Here is an 18,510-nt window from a genome sequence, read left to right as displayed (position 1 = left end):
TGATAGTGACATCAGAATAACACGAATTTTATCGTGATTGGAATTTTATCCTGAAGGAGCTCAGGATTGTGTCTATCGTTAACATGGAACTGGGCACGTTATAAGCAGGTGAGTGAGTGAGTGAGTGCACCGCTATGATGGCTTCCGACCAACCTCGCAAGACTTTCGGTTAGTCGCGCATCTTAAGTGACCCCATGCCGCGCAAACACTATTTACTTGCATAGATCCTTGTCTTCTCAATATTCTCTTCTTTTCGTTTTTGTTTTCATGTCTGTAGCTGTGATATTATACATAGTAAAATATATCTTAATATTTATTCAAGTAATGGGAAAATGAAAGGTTTGAAAAATTACTTTTAGTACTTTGTGACAAAATGTTGTTGCTTTAAGACTCGTATGGCATTTACGTAAGTGCCTTGACTGACCATTCTATGGAGTTGTTTATAAAAATGATCATATGTATCACTGAGATCCTATTTTGAAATGTATCTAAAACATGGTATTTTAGAAAAGTTTTTCAAATAGTTGGAGTTTGTCTTTGAAGTTTTGGAATCGATACAAAAGTGCTCGCCGTTATATATGCACAAAATAATATTGTATATTTGTTGTGCTGGATAGCACAGGTACAGTTTGTTTATTTAAATTCCTCTCTGCTGTCAGCATCGTTTCGTGCTTTCGATCAACTTTAACTTTCTTACTTGCCAAAAATGCAGACGTTATTTTCCAAAATAACGTCTACTTTTCTTGTACAAGGGAAGATTTTCAATGATCTGACTGACTGCATAGGATATGAGCGTATGCGAATGGATAATTTGATACTTCTAAATTTTGACAATTTCTTAATTTTTTAAACAGAATTTAGAATTGAAAGTCATTTGAACCTGTAATGTTTGAAATAAAATTTACATTTTTGATGTAGTCCTTCACTAAACCGGCACTCGAATTGTCATTCCTCATATTGTTTAATATTAGCTACAACATGCTATACATATTCGTTAAAATAAACGACAGCTTCAGACCAATTTTTCTTCATAAAAATTTATGAACAATATTTCGCATTTAATCGCTAATGCGAATAAGTTTCCGTTTACTCGCATCTATTTGGTAAATATAAAAACTGCGTATCACTAGCTATAGTGAGTTCAAAAGGAAATTGAAACACGAATACAGCTTCTGATGCAGGTTCTTCACCCATCCTTTATTTATGAATTCAGGTTTACCTCGCTTTCACAAAAGTTGTGCGTTCGTTTGGAATCTTTCATAAACCGAATATATGTAATGAGAAAAAACAAGTTACGATTAATTTACCCAGGAAAAGGTTTTGGCCATTCTCAGACATGCCGATCCTGGGGAAAGGGAAATTATGAAGTCGTATGAAACATTTTTTAAAGCCTAAAATGATAGTAAAAATGTTAAGTACATGTAACAAGCCATGTAGATTATACGTAAGATATGTGCCATACGAAGTCATACTGGAAGTTCTAGAGATGGTGGCAATAAAGGTGGTACATTTGAACCGCCAGAGATTCAGACGTAGGAGATACAAACTCTCGGTATAGGAAAAGGGGCAAGAATCAATCCCTGATATGTTGTCGTCATTTGTATTCTATAAAGATCAGTAAAGTTTCAATGCTAGCCTGATCCAGCGTCGGAAGCAGGAATTCGCTGCCTCTTTTTTTAAATACTTAAATTACGATTATACCGTGGCTGCTAAGGCTGAAAGTAGTACTTTTGTCTAGCATATAATTCTTCGTTGCAAACAAAAATCCTTCAAAAACTGTCTTATATCGGTAGGCTAGATTTTATTAAAAATAATTTTTAGTAACTCTGCAGAGTCATTAGATTTGTTGAAGAAGGAGATATGAAAAACGTGCAATCCCCTCATCAAGATGCGAATTCTGGACGAATTTTGCCAACTGCTTTCAGTTACACTACAAAGGCACGTGGCAAAAAAGGAAAAAATACCTTGTATTCTCCTCCACTTAGGGGGACGCGTAAGGAGGACTGAGATCCAGTCAGGAAATCCTGGTCGTAACAAATTATCATCTACCATATTTTATTTCTAACGCTCTTATGTCGTGAACAAATATTCTTACTTTTCAGACCTGACTGCAATTGGCTCCGACATAGAATGTATACTCAACATCTACAAATTTAAATACCATTCCAGATTTTTTGTGAATATATTTTGTAGAGTCCAGGTTGGTTAACTTCTATCTGTATACTGGAGTAGCAAGAAACTACACAGAAGAAGGGTTCAAATCCTTTATTAACTCTTTAAAATTTACAATGCGTCACCTCGACGCTAACAAACAATGCCTCTACTTGGGCGGTAACTGAAAGTCAGATAATTGAAATTAAATTTGAAATGTTTAACAAGTGATAAACTAGCCTATAGTGCTCAGCGAGATCCCGAACTTCAACCCCCTTCTAAAATAGTGGCAGCAAAGCAATGCAATTAAGCCACTTGAACCAGCAATAAGCAAACGTACCTACGGCAGAGACGGCAGCTAGAGCCTAACTCTCTTTTCTCCTACCGAAACTCGGCTTTTAACTACTTCCTTCAACATAGAAAATTTACTTGCGTTCACGCGCTCACATTTAACTATTCTGGCACTGACAATTAGGGGAATGAACGCTTATAGGAAAGTTTCAAATAAAACTTGAAATTATTACTTAAAATAAATATGAATCCTACAATTTAATATAATTCTATTTACGTTTATATTTGCAAATTATATATATCCACAATAACGTAAAATATCACTTATCTGAATAACAAGAATAAGCGCAACGTAACTTTTCTAAACTTGAGACAACTTTTGTAATTTAAATATTACTTAAACATCGGAGACTTAAACATAGGAGTCCTCAACTTCTAAAACGTAGCAAACTGATAAATATCCCTAATATTTGCAGCGGATTTCATTTCCTCCAAACCAAAACTCAGTTTCGTAACGCAATAGTATCGCAAGAAGAATTAACTGCATTAGAAAGAAAAAAAAAAAAAAGTGTACAGAATCTCATCTACTGTTGCCATTCGCGACGCACAATTTTTTCTACTACAGTTGTAGCCAGGCTTATTCTCGATGTATGTGAGAGGTACGAGAAACGCCATTTGTAGTCTTTAGAATTTTTCTTCGCGCTGAACTAGAGAATCAAAGAAATCCGCAGTGTTTTATAACCGGAATTCAAACTTCGCACCTATCGATTGCCAGATATGGGCATGCTTCCATTTACACCAGAGAAATGAAATGTCTTACAACTGTTGGGTAAAAATACGCTGATATTACTCGTACTTTTCGCCTTTCGGAAAAGTGAAAAAAGTCCTCTTTAGATTTCTCTAGTACTTTTTTGTAAAAACGAAGTCTACTGCATACCAGGCCAGTTAGCGCATGCATATTTATGCTCATAATTGTAAATAACCCGGGAAGATACTTTGTAGAAAAAAATTACAGAACTATGTAATTATTTATAAATCAGCATTTAAATATTAGTTTGTATCACTAAAACATTTATTCTGTTCAATTATAAATAGTTATTAACCCGAACAGTCATGGATTCTTAATCATGTACGGAGTTAAGCGCTAGGTAGAAAACTGTCTTGGAAATTTTGAAGTGATAATTATAAAAGTTAAAGAAGAAGAAATTTTTAATTTAGAAAGGGGAAAAGAAGATCACAAAACTTGAGAAATGTCTTAGAATCTCTTTGAAATTAATTAATTTTCGAAATCTAAATTTCAAAAATTTTTTTACGTATAAAATGTTTGTATAATGTTGTTACGTATAAAATGTTTACGTATCAAATCCTAAAATTCATTTCTCACAAAGTATTCTGGACTAGCTTCCAAAATATGGTTGTTTTAATTATAAAGGGTTGCCTGTAAAATGCAGTTATATCCTTACTTTCTTAAATTTAAAGATATTACATCGGTTTATATGATACTTAACAACGACGTTTGAAGACTCAGCGAAGTGAAGCTCGTTTTTATGAACTTTCACTAAATACTTCAGAAATTTTGCAAAGTGTTATTTAACTGAGCAACATTACTTTCAAATGTAATTTGTGATAAACTCAAACGTTAATAAAAAACACTTTAGAACTTTACTTTTGGTAAAATTTTACAATTTACAGCCGATTTATGCAAGTTAATTATTAACAGCAGGACCAGCGCCAGAGGTGTTGCCTCAACGGAAGGCAGAATTTAGGGGTGGCAAAATTTTTAGAAATCCGAGAAACACCGTGCAGCAAAAAAGAAAGTTTTAGAATTTAGAGAGGCGCTTGGCAGCAGAATTTAGGCCTGCAAAGATTGCACAGGGTGGGAAGTATGCTTAGCACGGTTTTTATTATTATTTATGATTTGACAGTAATCTAAATTAAAGAAAAATTTCCATTATGATAAATTCTTGAAATTTTCTATATGATTATTTTTTGTTAAATGTCTGTTTTATAAATGCAATAAAAAATAAAGCAATAAAAAGTATAACCTCAATTAGCTAAATGCGGTTTAGTTATAATTTTTCTCTCGGAATATTCGCTTATATTACGGAAAGCTGTGATTTTTAATACTTTGCTAATAAACACCCAAAACATGATTGCAGAATTAAAACACTTTGTAAATAAACTTGTAAAGCCGAGATAGCTTTATCAGGATTACTCCAGCCTCACGAAACGTCTTTTTATCTGCTATCAAAATAGATGAAAGAACACGCGAGATTAGAGTGTGAAGACAGTTCCAGAAATGAAACGACGAATTCACAGACGTTTTAATGACCCGCTTGGAATTTAACATTCCATTAGCACCAGTATTACTTCACAAGATATAATAAGAAGGAAATTCAACCACATTATGCATATTCAGAACAAGGTGCAGTATTACTTCACAAGATATAATAAGAAGGAAATTCAACCACATTATGCATATTCAGAACAAGGTACGGGATTAAAATGAAGAAGATGATAGGTTTAATCACCTTTCTTGAATAACAAATTGGTAACATTAAATGCATACCTAACTCAAGGTAATCTGTTTTGATACTGGTTTTAAGAAAGAAAAATTTCTTATTCTCACTATATTTACCGCAGATAGTCATAACAATTTTAATATAATTTTTTAACATTTTAAATAAATGTTAACTTTGATTTGTAATTTAAAATTTTAAATATAGCTTTAAAAATATATTTTATTTTAAAGTAAAATAAAATTTTTAATTAATTTTTTTAAATTTACAAAATTACATAATTTTAAAAATGCTGTGGGTGAAACATTATTCTCCAAACGAGATATCTTTCGTAACTTCCTAAAATTGCATAAGTCCCTAGTATTGAATTCGTTCTTCAGTATGTCTTCAAATTTCGCACCTGAAATTTTGGGAAGTCTGCTCTTTTATTAAAGGCTGATAAATACTTTTGAAACTGAAATTTTAATTTTACTAATTTAAAATTGTAATTTTTGTATTTACAGACTTTCCAACCACTCAATGCTGCAACTATTTCTATAAAATCTTCCCCGTCATTTTCAGAAATTCTGCGCTTGGGAATACATGTCTAGGATATTTGAAGAAATATGGCCATAACCATCCTTTTCGAACACCATAACCACTGCTTTTATTAAGAGTTATATTTCTTAAATAAAAAATGACATAGACATTTAATTTTTCAAGTTTTAATTTCTTGATTTTTTATAAAATCTGAGTATATAATTCCTTTGCATTGAAAATTTGCTTTACTTTCAATGCGTTAAAAGGAAAGAACGGATTGAAAAGAGCGGCATTGGATGGAGTTTGTCAGTTGACTTCATGAACGAAAAAAAAAGGGAACTTATATGATTTCTGTTTATGCCATTCTGCAAGCCAAATTCTCAGGACTCAAAAAGCAGATACGACGTCAGTGTTATTCGTAGGCCGGCTGTTACTCGTTGTATTTTGCTTAATATAGCGGGTTCTTTATTTTTGTTTTGTTATTGTTTGCTTGTGTGTGAGTTTGAAATGATAAAAGACTACAGGAAATGTTACATGCTATAGTTTATGCAATAGACCGATGACGTAATAGCAAAACAAGTGTTTTCATGCTTAGAATGATAAAATAATAAAAATCGAATTGGGCAATTTTCACAAAAGAAACAATTACTTGCACTTATACGTAAAAAACTATTAACAAGAACTGAGTTAAAATTAGGCCACTGTGTGTAATACAAAGATACCAATACACACCAAACATAATTATAAAATGTTAAATAAAAAAAATAAAAAAAAAAAAAAAAAAAATCTGAAAGGTTTCAGGTATTAAATTACGTCCAATGAGGTGTTTTTTTAACGTTTTGTGTGTTACCTTTATTTATTAAATATCATGTTCTTCGCACTTGAACCATAAAACTCAGTTCAAGAGCAATATCGTAAAGTAATTTTAAATTGAGCATATCTTTATAACTTCCGATACACAGTCTCATACGCTGGAAATAAAAATGTTTTTTCTGTACAACGTTGCCACTGCTCGCTTTGAAATCCTTGAGCTTGTTAATCAAAAATTCATTAAGGCATAAGGTATTTCTCCCGCTTTCTTAGAGTGCCTTCGTGCAATAATGGTCCGCACTCTGGGCGCGTATTCCAGAGGCCCGTGGTTTGATTCCCAGCGAAGGCGTTGCTCATTTTTCATCTTTCCGGCTGCCCAAAAATGCCTAATGTTTCTACAAAAGTTTTACAAAATATTAAATCGATAATAAAACAAATTCCAAATTTCAAATTTGTGCTTCCAACTGCCCATATTCGCAGTAGGATTACGTCATTCAAAATTGGATATCTTTAGACATCGTTGCTTTATCCCAATGCGAGAAACATACATACATTCATGCAGATTTTTCATTATTTAATTTCTTTAAATATAACACAGGTTGACAATATTTGGTCGCAAGAATTTGAAAAGTGAAAAGGACATTTAAGGTTTGCTATTCACAAACAATGTGTGTCCAAAAGTTGAACTTGTTAGCTTACGAGGAAGTAGTTTAACAATCGATGACATAAATGACAAACATCAAGAGTAAGATTCTATAGCTGTAACAGTATATTGCTGTATGTTACACTAAGATTTTTCACTTTGGAATTAATTATAGCGCTTTGGAGGAGATTGCATATCTTTAAAACTGAAAATTAAAGTGAGATCTGAAAATTCTTTCGTAACTGACATCATCCCTTATTTCATAAAATGATGCTAATATCGACGTCAAACATCTGGTGAATGGAGAGCGGAAATTCAAATCCGTTGTTATCATTTTCCGTTTCCGTTTATCCAAAACAAACACACGCTACACAAATACTGTTTTTGCCTGAGTTATTAATGAGCACAAAGTGTTATCGCCGGTCGAGTAAATATTAATAACTTTCTCGATGTTTAACATTTGATAAAGTTCATTTTGTGAGGATGTGTTTGTAGAGAAGTTGTGAACAAATGGCGTTGTAAAAGCTCATTGTTACAGTAACAAAGTGTTCGCATGCGAATGTGTACTTTTATCAATAAGAATCAAATAATCCGGTGATATTCTACTCTTGACTATGGTAGTGGTAAGGTAATTTTATATATATTTCTTTACCTTTTTAGCTCTTTTCGATGTGCGTTTGTGTTAAACTGGATAAAGCCGACTTAAAAAATTTTTACTCAATTATTGAAGCAGTATGATGAAAGGCTGCTATCACACGTCGGTTTATTTCTGAAGAACAACTGTTTGAAACAATTTTTCTGCTTTGTCACAACAGCTAATCACCATAGATCACTTTGGGGTTAACACAGGGAAAACTGTGTTAACCCCAAACAAGTTGATAGCTGATTGGTTGAAAAACGAACAACTTGCAATTTTTTTTGGAAAGGAAAGAAAAAGTTGCACGTCTTACTTTCAATAGTAAACCAGGCAGAAAAATTGCTCGAAACAGTTGTTCGTGTGAAACAAACGCCGAGTGATATGGGCGTAATCTACAGTGCCGTTGATTCTAATTTAAACATCGTCAGTATGTTTTCAGTATCAGTATCAGTCAATATCATATATTATTTTCAGCAAATTAAGAAATGTTATCACAAGTGAACGATCTGGCAAGTGAAAAATTCACTTGCAGTTTTTCTTGATTTAGACGTGGGATTTACAGTGTTTTTCACAGTGCATGAAGTGCTATATTATCCTGAATGATTGAAAGGGCACGCCGTCCGCCAGCCGTGATTGGTTAGCGCCGCTGGCTGCCGTACCGATGGACTCGGATTCGAATCTCAGAAAAGGCATAGATTTTTGTAAGTGTACAAGTGTCTGTGCGACATGGAAGCACTTCTCTAGAGTTTTGGTGGTAAGACAAGAGGGGTAAGAGACCCTTGGATGTATTCTAGGGGTGCTGCTCTCTATCAAAATTGGAGCAGCGCTGCATAGTTAATCCAATGGGTCAACCTATGCAATCAATGGGGAAATTTTACTGTCCCTCCAACTTGCGCTTGTACCTATACTTGTTTAATGGAATGTAGTATAAAGGAAGAATATTTTCATTTTCTTAGAAGAAACTGTGTTCTATTTACATTACACGTGAGGAAAACTTGAAAACCAAATGTAATAGTTTTAACTGTTATTTAAATAATAGCATGTGAAAATTATTCCTAATTGCTATTTTTAGAGCCTCATAATTTATTCTTTTTCTTGTTCTCAGCATAATTAGTAAGGTTACTTGGCATCTTTGCTCTAGCCTTTCTGTATTCATTTTAATGTACTTAGGGTTTTTATATCAATAATATTTCATTCGTGAACGAAAATCGCTGTCAAGTGACATTGACACCCTTCTTCTGAGGGCAGAACACAAACTAACAGAAATGCATTTCTTGCATTTCACTGGCAACGGAACCATCTGATGTCATGTTATATTACTAAATTTATTACATCCGTGATTTAAACCACTTTGGTTTATGTTTTCTCATGAAATTTCTTTTATCAAATTTCTTTTAAGAATCAATTTAAATTGTATTAAATATATGAAAACAGACAATGTTTCGTTAACCTCAGTCTTGTAATTTTTCACTGAACACCTAGTGTTTGTTTGCAGAACTCCAGTTTTCACGGGAAACGGTTTGGAAAATGCTGCAATATGCCATCAGTGTTCCAAATTAGCATATTCCTGTATAAGCATGTAGGTACGTTTGCCATGGATCGAAAAGCCCGATCTTCGTCATAAGAAAATGCCTCATGGAACATCTTTTAAAACAGCACATATCACATCAAAAATACCAGATAAGTGACATTTGAATGAAGCTGACAGAAAGATATTTATATGTATCATAAAGCCTTATGCTCCGTTAAACGTTGTAAAACATGGAGCCGTATCAATTTGTGTTATTTCAATGCTGGCTTTCACTCTAGTACTCTGAATATTTAAATATAAGTTGTCAGCCCATATCAATCACCATTGTATACATTTGTATTCAGAAAATTGGGGAAAGCATATCAAGACTTGTGGAAAACTGGGCTTAAAAATTTTGTTTCACTCCTGGTCAAGTTCCTGTCTGGTCTTAACGTTTGACGATTTATCAAACCATGAAACCGACATTGTGTATTTTATGAAAATGAAAATTATAGTTTCTTTAGTAAGCTTTCGATGTATGAAAAGTGATGGTGTATGGGCATGAAGAGTGCCATGTATATTATGCTTTATAAGGGTGATTTGCTAGCATGTAAGATGCTTTAAGTTGCATGCCTAGAGAATTTACGATATTCTCACTTAACACTATTTAACATTTAGGCTGATCAGCTTATGCAGATGGAATCTCTCAGCTACAGCGCTTGGAAGAACAACTATGACAAACTTATTATTAGATTGCACGTATCCTCTTCGAGTGCGCGTTACTGAATTGGTAGCATTAAATACATCTAAATGTGGGTCCATTTGTTAAGCCCTGTTTTGTAGGGTATGGGCTGATAGTTAATGTTTAAAAATATTTAGATATAGTCTCGTTGTGTAGTATATAAGTCAATTTTAACTTAATATATTTTCAACGAGTGTGCAGTATTATTTAATTCTAATATGAAGACTGTTCACCTGTGCGTATGTTACGATTCGATGTAATGCCTTATATTTTTCCTTTGCAGTATGGCGAGAGGGGCTCTGGCTTTCGTCCACGAGGTGAAGTTCAGGACTTCCAGCAGATTCGAGAGAGGTGCCTGAGCACTGGCACTCTCTTTGAGGATCCGGATTTTCCAGCCATCGACTCTTCCATTTTCTTCAGCCGCATCTGCCCTGCAGGAATAAAATGGAAGAGGCCATCGGTAAGTGATGTAGCTTAGCATCTGATATTGTGAAGAAGTGTAGAAAGTATAAAAGTTTCAGTTTTAATAGCGCACTAGAAAATTTTGAGAAGCAATATCTTTTGTGAATGAGTATAATCTATAACAGAGATGATAGATCTGCTTTATTTATAATTTTATGTACTTAGATTCTTTTAATGCTGACTTCCCCAACATTTTTTTCGATTGATGACACAATTAACTGAATAAAATGATTTTGCAATATAGTGATTTGGATTAACTGTAATTATGGTTTCATCCCATCGGTGTGCTCTGCGTCAAAACTGGGGGGCGGAATTGAGCTAAATCGCACTGTCACCTGAATGATGCTCAAGGCTGTTGCCAACGGCAGGCGTATTCTTGCGCTCCTTGCCACGAGGAATTTCGTGGGCTTGGGCTGACTACGTGAGACAAGTGAGCATAAACAACAAACAAAAAAAAAAAAAAAAAAAAAAAAAAAAAAGTTTCAGATTTAAAATTACGTCCAAAGTAATTTAAAAAGAGCATATCTTTGAAATTTCCGATGCACATTCTCGCGCGCTGGAGATAATTTTTTTTTTTTTTTTTTTTTCTGTACAGTGTTGCCATTGATGGGTTTGAAATCGTTGAGTTTCTTAATCAAAACTCGTAAATGCTTTACAAAATATGAAACAATACAATAAACTCCAAATTCCAAATTTGGGCTTCCAGAAGCTCATATTCGGGTGGAGGATTACGTTATTCAAAATTTGATGGCTCTAGATACCGTTGTTTTATCATAGTGCGAGAAACATTCATATATTTATGCAGATTCTTCACTATTTACAGTGTGATAATACTTGCTTGACGAAATTTGAAAAGTGATTCAACTCATTTAAGTTTTCAACGTAAATTGCAAAACGAAATCAATAGCCCTTCCGAACAAAATTGCCCCTTTGGGCTAAAACGTTTTGTAAACCATCTTTCTAAGAAAACTAACCTTTAATATGATGAATTGAGAGAAACTGAAAATAAAATAGAAAAACGTATGCCAACACTCGGGAATTCCAAACATATACTGCTATGCTGCTTTTACAATTTTTGTAATTTTGCTGTTGAATTGTATATGGCATAAGTGCGAAGAAAAGGGTGCTTAATAATAAAGCTGGTAAGAGTGAGTTCAACAGCAGACTGGTAGACTGCGAGCTCAGCGAGAGCGCAAAACACCTTAACAAATCCTTTTGTGATATTGTTAAAATAGTACTATATTAAAAACTTATTGGTTTGATATCTAAGCTTAGTCGACTGCATAGAATCCATAATCTTGGTGCATTCCCATAGTCTTATAAATATGGATCAATAGTCAACTTTCTTGAAGATGAAATTTTCTTGAATTCTGTTTTTGTTCTTGATTTCAATGTTTTTGTTACAGAAAATGTTGATTTGGGAAGATATGATGTAGAGCTAGCTTTTTTTGCATTCTAGATTAATGCCACTCAGAGATCCAAAATGACGATACTAAAATGTTGGAAAATTTATTTTCATGGTAAAATTGCTGAATATATCATATAGCAGAGAATATAAAATGGGTTATTAATTTATGTTGATCATTTTGGCAACACATCTTGATTGGAAGGAGTAAACCATGCGTTGTGTACATAGTTCAGAATTTTGGCATCAGTGTCTTAGAATAAGCTGCATTAATGGTTTCGTTGTAAATAAATAGGATTTTGCGTAGAATCTGACTAGCACGACGTGTATACTTCCATTCGAAAATGTCGCAAACGAATAATTAGAAAACATTACCTTGTGTAATTATAATAAAATGCGCATTTCATTTTGAAAATTTAATATGTAAGGAGAAAACACTTTATTTAACTTCGCTTAACAATAGCTGTAACATAAGCCCAAAGAATTTAGGATTACACAAAGTTCTACATTATATTTATAAAAATTAAACAAAAATAATAAGCTGTATGCATCTGAAGAGAGATGCGACATTGGTCTTTACACTTCCATTCTTTCTTTTAAACTTTTTTCTTAATTTCTATTCTTTCTTTTTTCTTTTTCTTTTAAATTTAATTCTTTTTTTAATTCTTTCAACATTTTATATTTCTCATACTTTTATATAAATTGTTAAATTAGTTTAACAAAAATGAGAATTTTGCAAATGAACCTGAAGGACATTACATCAAAATAATGCTGATTGCCTACGATATCACGAAAAATACTATGAATTAAAAGCTTGGTATAATAGGCCAATCGAAGATTTTTCAGTAAAATGCTTATTGAGGTATTCAGAAACAGGGATCTAAATCCGTATTTAGAAGCAAATTGATGAAAATAGTTCTGATGTAGTTTTCATAAACTCTGCAAAGTTCTTACTCGTTTATTATAAATTATTTCTTTCACTATTCTTAATACAAAGATTTTGCGTAAATATAACACTTTCTGGTGAAGCCTAAAGATGCAATGTGGCCAACTCTATTGCAATGAAGCATCCATTTAATAAGACATCTTCAACTATATATAAAAAAAGTATATTTTTGATCGAGGTTTTTCGAAACGACAAATCGGATTCAGGAAGTATGAAGTTTTAGTTATTCTTATCACCTAGTTTAGAAAATTAGTCATGGTCGGGTCATTTGCTGAATGGAACCTCTGTTCGAGAAATATTTTTCATGAAATTTTAAACGCTCTTCATGAGATGAAATTCCCTTTGCAGATGTTTGAAAGAACGTCTGGAATTTCAGTTCTTCGGCACAAGTGGTGTAGTCTATTCATTTCTCTTGCTTTAAAGAAAATAACAACTTAAAAATTTGAAAAAATTCTTGATTTCTGGATTTTTCTGTTATATGTTTTTCATTGTAAAGAACAATGGAGCTAACTAAATGCCATATTGTGTTGAAATGAATCAGCATCAGTTACATAAGCGAGACTTTAATTTAAAAATTAAAAGCTTTACGTCCTAATAAAGTTAAGACTCTGAAGCACGAATTTCGATAGTGCGATAGACATAAATGTTTCTGTTAACAGAATTCTGGTAATTACAGAAACAATAAAACATTTGTTTTAATTGGAAAAAATCGGAAAATAGCTCAGATGGTACACGCAAAACTGAGCACTTCGGCGAATGTGTCTCATTTTTTATTTAGCAGGGTGACATGATTTAGAATGGGGAGGCAAACAAGCAGAAAAAAATGTTACGGTGATGCTAAACTCAGATTCATTGCGAATAGTTCGATACCAGTATTGGCGTGTTTCTCTTTCTATTAGATAATGTATTGTATTTGTAGATCTAAAACGTATTGTAGTTTGAACAAATTTATTCTTGCATTAAAAAAAAAAAGAAAAAAAAAAGAAAAAAAAAGAAAGAAAGAAAGAAAAGAAAAGAAAAGAATAAAATTAAAAAAAAAAAGAAAAACTATTACCGAATTATTAAAAAAGATGTTTCATAAAAGTTATTTATGTAAAATTCGTCTAAAAGTGGTTGGAGCATTCCGAGTTGGAAAAACGCTATTTGCATTTAAATTTGATGAGTTGCACTTTCCTATTTCATATGCTGTATAAACCTGTAAGATTGTCTAGTTTAACAATATTTAAAATTACTCTCAAAAGATTTCGGACTTTGTTCGCACAAAATAATGAAGCACGTAAAGAGAATGCGCTGTAGGATGCTAAATTAATGATTAACTGATGATTAAGTACCATATCAACATTCATGGTAGGATTGCCGCCCAGCCGGAATAGTGGTTAGCGACTTTGACTGCCGTTCCGAAGGGTCCGGTTTTGAATCTCGGAGAAGGCATGAATATTTGTAAATGTTCGGTGTCTGCGCGGCATGAGGGCACTCTTTATGGCGAGCTGAAAGTCCTCTCGAGGGGTTGGTTGGTGGTAGGGGAAGAGGAATGGGAGACCTTCGGACTCATCCCCCCCGCGGGGTACTTTCCATCAAAACTGATGACGGAACTAAGTAAAGTCGTACTGTCACCTGTATGGTGCTCAAGGCTCTTGTCAACAGCAAGGCAGTAATCGTGGCAAGGCAGCAATCGTGGCAAGGCAGCAATATTGCACTCCTTGCCACGATAAATTTCGTGGGCTTGTTCTGATGTGGCTGTCAGATAAGCCACGACAACAATAGCTCCATGCCTAGTTCAGGGCAAAAGGACTCTTCTATTTTCAATTCAATGCACAGTGAGGAGAGGAACAGAGCCTTTAGCTGACGGTGTAGCGTAGCACAGTCAAGATGTTTTCGTAACAAGGCAGTGGAGTTTGACAAGATTTGAACACAATGTTTGCCAGATCGCTTGATATTTCGCGAATGTGCTAACTTTTGGCAAACTGTGCTATTAAAATTTATGTCTGTGCGATTTTGCGAAATTTCTGCTCCTGCATCATTCTTTTGCGCTATTTAAAAGAAAGAATAGTATATTGTAAAATGCCTGTATGTTAAAAGGAGTGGCTATTAATTTATAATGAAAAATAATAATTTATTTTAGGTTTAGGTAAAAGTTAGTAACTGGCAGTACTCAATCATACAACATAAACGGATGCATACTCAGGCTTCTACGCTAGGTCGATGGTATTTTCACGCGTTTGACTTATTGCTTTGTTTAATGTTAAAAAATTATTTATTTGCAAATGCTTGGATTTTCGGACTTAAAAAAAATTTGCCGAGATAACCATGTATAATCTCTCTCTTTTATGAAAAGGGAGATTAAAAGTTTTTCGTTTGAATTCATGGACGAAAGTGATTTTGTATTATTGTTGATAAATGGGCCAATTCCATAAAAATGATAGTAGTAGGAGAGAAAATATTGCAAAAGAAGTGTAAAACGGAATTATATACCTTACTAATTTTTATGACATTATTGCTGTACCATTTCTATTTTTAAATCAATTTTTCCGCTAGTTCCAATGGGATAATGAATTGGCTTGTAGCCCGCGCGCCGTATGCTTTATATTCAAAGTCAAAAACGAAGTTCATTCTTCTAATTATAATTAATTGTTTAGCACTAAATAATCGAAATAACTTAAAATTCAAAACAACACCAGATTTCTAAATAATGACACAAAGAAATTTAACAGTGAAAAAACGTATCTTGTATTAATAATCAGAATCTGACGAAGTGAAATAAGTTCAACAATCACATCGGAAAATTAATTGAAAAGCGTTAGCACTTACAGAAACAGTGAACACACAACAGGTGGTTATGTTTGGGATAATTTTAAACGGGAGAATTTAAACTATTAATGGGACTTCATAATAACTGAATATTTATTTTAGTTTCGCTCGTTTGTATTTGTTCTAATAAAACCGTTAAATGTTTAACGTACCTATTTTATTCTCTTGTTATTTGTCTGAGATTCTTGTTGTATCTTCTTTCAGTTTATAGTAGAATGACCAAACCAGGCAAATAGAAGCTTGCTACAAAATATTATCTCCCATTAAATTCTCTTTATTGTGTGTAAGCGAAAATCGATAGAAATAAGGTGTGGTTCTCGTCAAAATTACGTCTCTCGGCGGAAGATTTCTCTGAGATGTAGGAAAACTACTCCATTTAAAATAACCATTTTAAGACGAATTCGTTGTAAGACATTATACTACGAACAATTCAAAACAAATGTGTCAATAATTCTGAAAGCTTATTTCAATAATCTCGATTTTTTTTATTAGTCACAGCATGCAGCTTAGAAGAAAACGAATATTTTCTCAGCTTATCGAGAAGAAAACGAGCTTAAGTCCATTAAAAGAAAAAAATAGTTATTAAATGCATTAACATTTCATTTTGACAAGGTTTGGTTTATTTAATTACGGCAAAACTATCAATAGCTATACGCGTAAGGGGAGGGATGCCATCATGGAGGACTTTCTAAGGGAAACTGTTTCGTATACACGTTACACATGGGGAAAATCACGAAAAAAACGCATGCAGCCAGCACGTTAGCTGGGATTCGAGCCTCTGACCGAACTACCAGTGTTTAGCGACTTTACCACTGGGCCGCTGATGCGCTTCATTTTTGACAAAGCATTCAAATATATAGCTTTTAGCTAAACTGTGGTTACGTGCTTCAAAACTAATTCGTTTTAAGAGTGCTAAGTGACTTTTATCATCTTCAGCGAATCAAAACGTTTTTCTCAGATTTCAGATAAATAAATCACATAAAAAATTATGTTGAGTAATCATTTAGATTAATTTCATTATTGTATGAAGTTTTTGTATCGGAGATTTGGAAGTGAAGTGACATTTCAATCGTAAAGTGTTTTAAACTGATTGATTGAGCTTTCCTTTCCTCTACATCATAATTCGAAGTTTCATTTAAAATTTATTGTATATTTTTTTAATCATTAAAATCATGTCGATGGTAATTTTGCTACTGCGGAGAGTTCAGCGGGAAAAGGAACTGATAGACTAGTGTGTCTGTGGGATCCTTATTTCAGCAACAAGAGGATCACATAGAAACCAGTTCTGGAATCACAATGAGTAAACTTAACCTCAAACAACCTTTATAAAATATAAAGGCAGTCAGAAAATAAAAATTTTCTTTCATAATATCATTCTACCCGATAGTGCATATAGTGCAAATAAATGTAAAATGTAGCGATAGAAACTTTTGTTAATTTAGACACTGAACTTTGATTTTTTCCCCTCGCCATATAAAAGGGTTAAAGGTTAGTGCGTAATGATGTAATACTCTGAAAGCGTTAAACTGTGTACGCCAAGGCAGTGGTCTTAAAATGGTGGGTCGCATGCAATCCCGAAGAAATTTTGTGCGATCTAAGAGTACATTTCAATAAAAAAATCTATAAATTGAGATAATTAATTTGAACTAAATTGATCTAATTAATTTAGAATAAATCATATTAAAAGATTTGATTAATTTTATTTGTATTTTTCAATAAAATAAATATGAAAATTAGCACTAAGTATGATCGCTTTGTTTTGGAATACCTTAATAATTGAGGAGCTCTCTTTCGCAGTTGAAATTTAATAAGAAAAGAATTCGATTGACCTTGGAGCATCTACAATATGTGATGAGGATAATTTCTAGTAATTTTTCTCCAAAGCTAAAAACTTCACCAGATTTGAAATGCGATCAAATGTTAATCTGTAGTAAGAAATAAAAACGTTTGTACTTATCTACATACAAATATATGTGTTTTAATTTATATCCCAAAGAAAAGTCTGATAAATAAGAGAAAGTGACTGGATTGTCATTACTTATCCTCAAGTTTCTTCTCACTTGTAAAGTTTTCTCTGAAAACTTATAAATTTTTCAGAATTTGTATATTTATGATTAAAATTAAAGTAAGTTCTTTAACGATTTATTAAACATATTAAAAGTATTTAAAATAAAAGTGTCTCTTAAATATTAATAAATTGTTAATATGTTTAAATTACAAAGTGTATTAACAAAAATGTCTTGCAAGTACCAAACTTAAGAATTTAAAGAGAAAATTAATATTTTACATTTATTATTTATATTATTATTGTTGTTCTTTAAATATGCTTTGATAAATATTTATTAAGCAAAATTTAAAATTTAATTAAATATTTTCTCTTTTTTTAAATTAAAAACTTTCATTTTGCGAAAAAAAAAGTCTGGCTCGTCCACTCTTTTCAAGTCTGCATTCAGCCCGCATGCAATTTGAGATCACTATGTTAGGGCATAACAGATTGACCCGGCATATGCAAATTGACATCTTTTTAAAGATCTGTGTGCGGGGCTTTAGAAGGGATGTCGTTATGCAAGTTGTATTTTAGTTTACTATTCAAATTAGTTTGATAAATATGTCGATGAAAATGGAATCGTGTCACCTTTATGCATGTGATCTGTTTATTTCTTAATACTGGTGTTATAGCTATGCCAATACCCTCATTTTACACAATGGTACTCGTATTATGAAGAGATAAATCGTGGGAGATCCTTGTGTGAGGAAAAGAAATGAAATAAAGAGAATAGTCTGGGCAAAATGCCAAATGGGGCGAAATGTGGGTATTGACATATTCCTTTTACGCATACGAAGTATAGTAGGAATTCCCAACCCTTTTCTTGTATAAGACCTACTTTAAGAGAATGGTTTTCTTCATCGATCCCCTTGTATTTTTCTTTACTATACAAAGCATATGTAAAAATCATAACGCAAATAACTGTGCATTAAGTAAGTAACTTACCAGTGACAAATGGAATAGAAACATGATCAAAAGTTTTGAAAAAAAATGGTTTATAAAATTTATGTTTTACTTTTT

General features: G+C 32.8%; 1 protein-coding gene across 9 annotated transcripts in view; it reads left to right on the top strand.

The window, feature by feature from the left end:
- Nucleotides 1–18,510, top strand: part of LOC118183057 (calpain-B-like) — a 207,537-nt gene that overhangs the window by 86,696 nt on the left and 102,331 nt on the right. For 8 of the 9 annotated variants that reach the window (XM_085806582.1, XM_085806581.1, XM_085806579.1 and 5 more), the window contains one exon: nucleotides 10,106–10,282. In XM_085806582.1, coding sequence (XP_085662708.1) covers nucleotides 10,106–10,282 — 177 coding nt within the window. Of the gene's footprint in view, nucleotides 1–7,373; nucleotides 7,557–10,105; nucleotides 10,283–18,510 lie in introns of those variants that run through there. The other variant, XM_085806585.1, reaches the window with a different exon arrangement.

The sequence above is a fragment of the Stegodyphus dumicola genome, chromosome 12 (assembly GCF_044657685.1).
Source record: "Stegodyphus dumicola isolate Sdum_Otavi_A_Nest chromosome 12, ASM4465768v1".
In the NCBI taxonomy this organism is placed as follows: domain Eukaryota; kingdom Metazoa; phylum Arthropoda; class Arachnida; order Araneae; family Eresidae; genus Stegodyphus; species Stegodyphus dumicola.
This window is presented reverse-complemented; position numbering and strand designations above follow the sequence as displayed.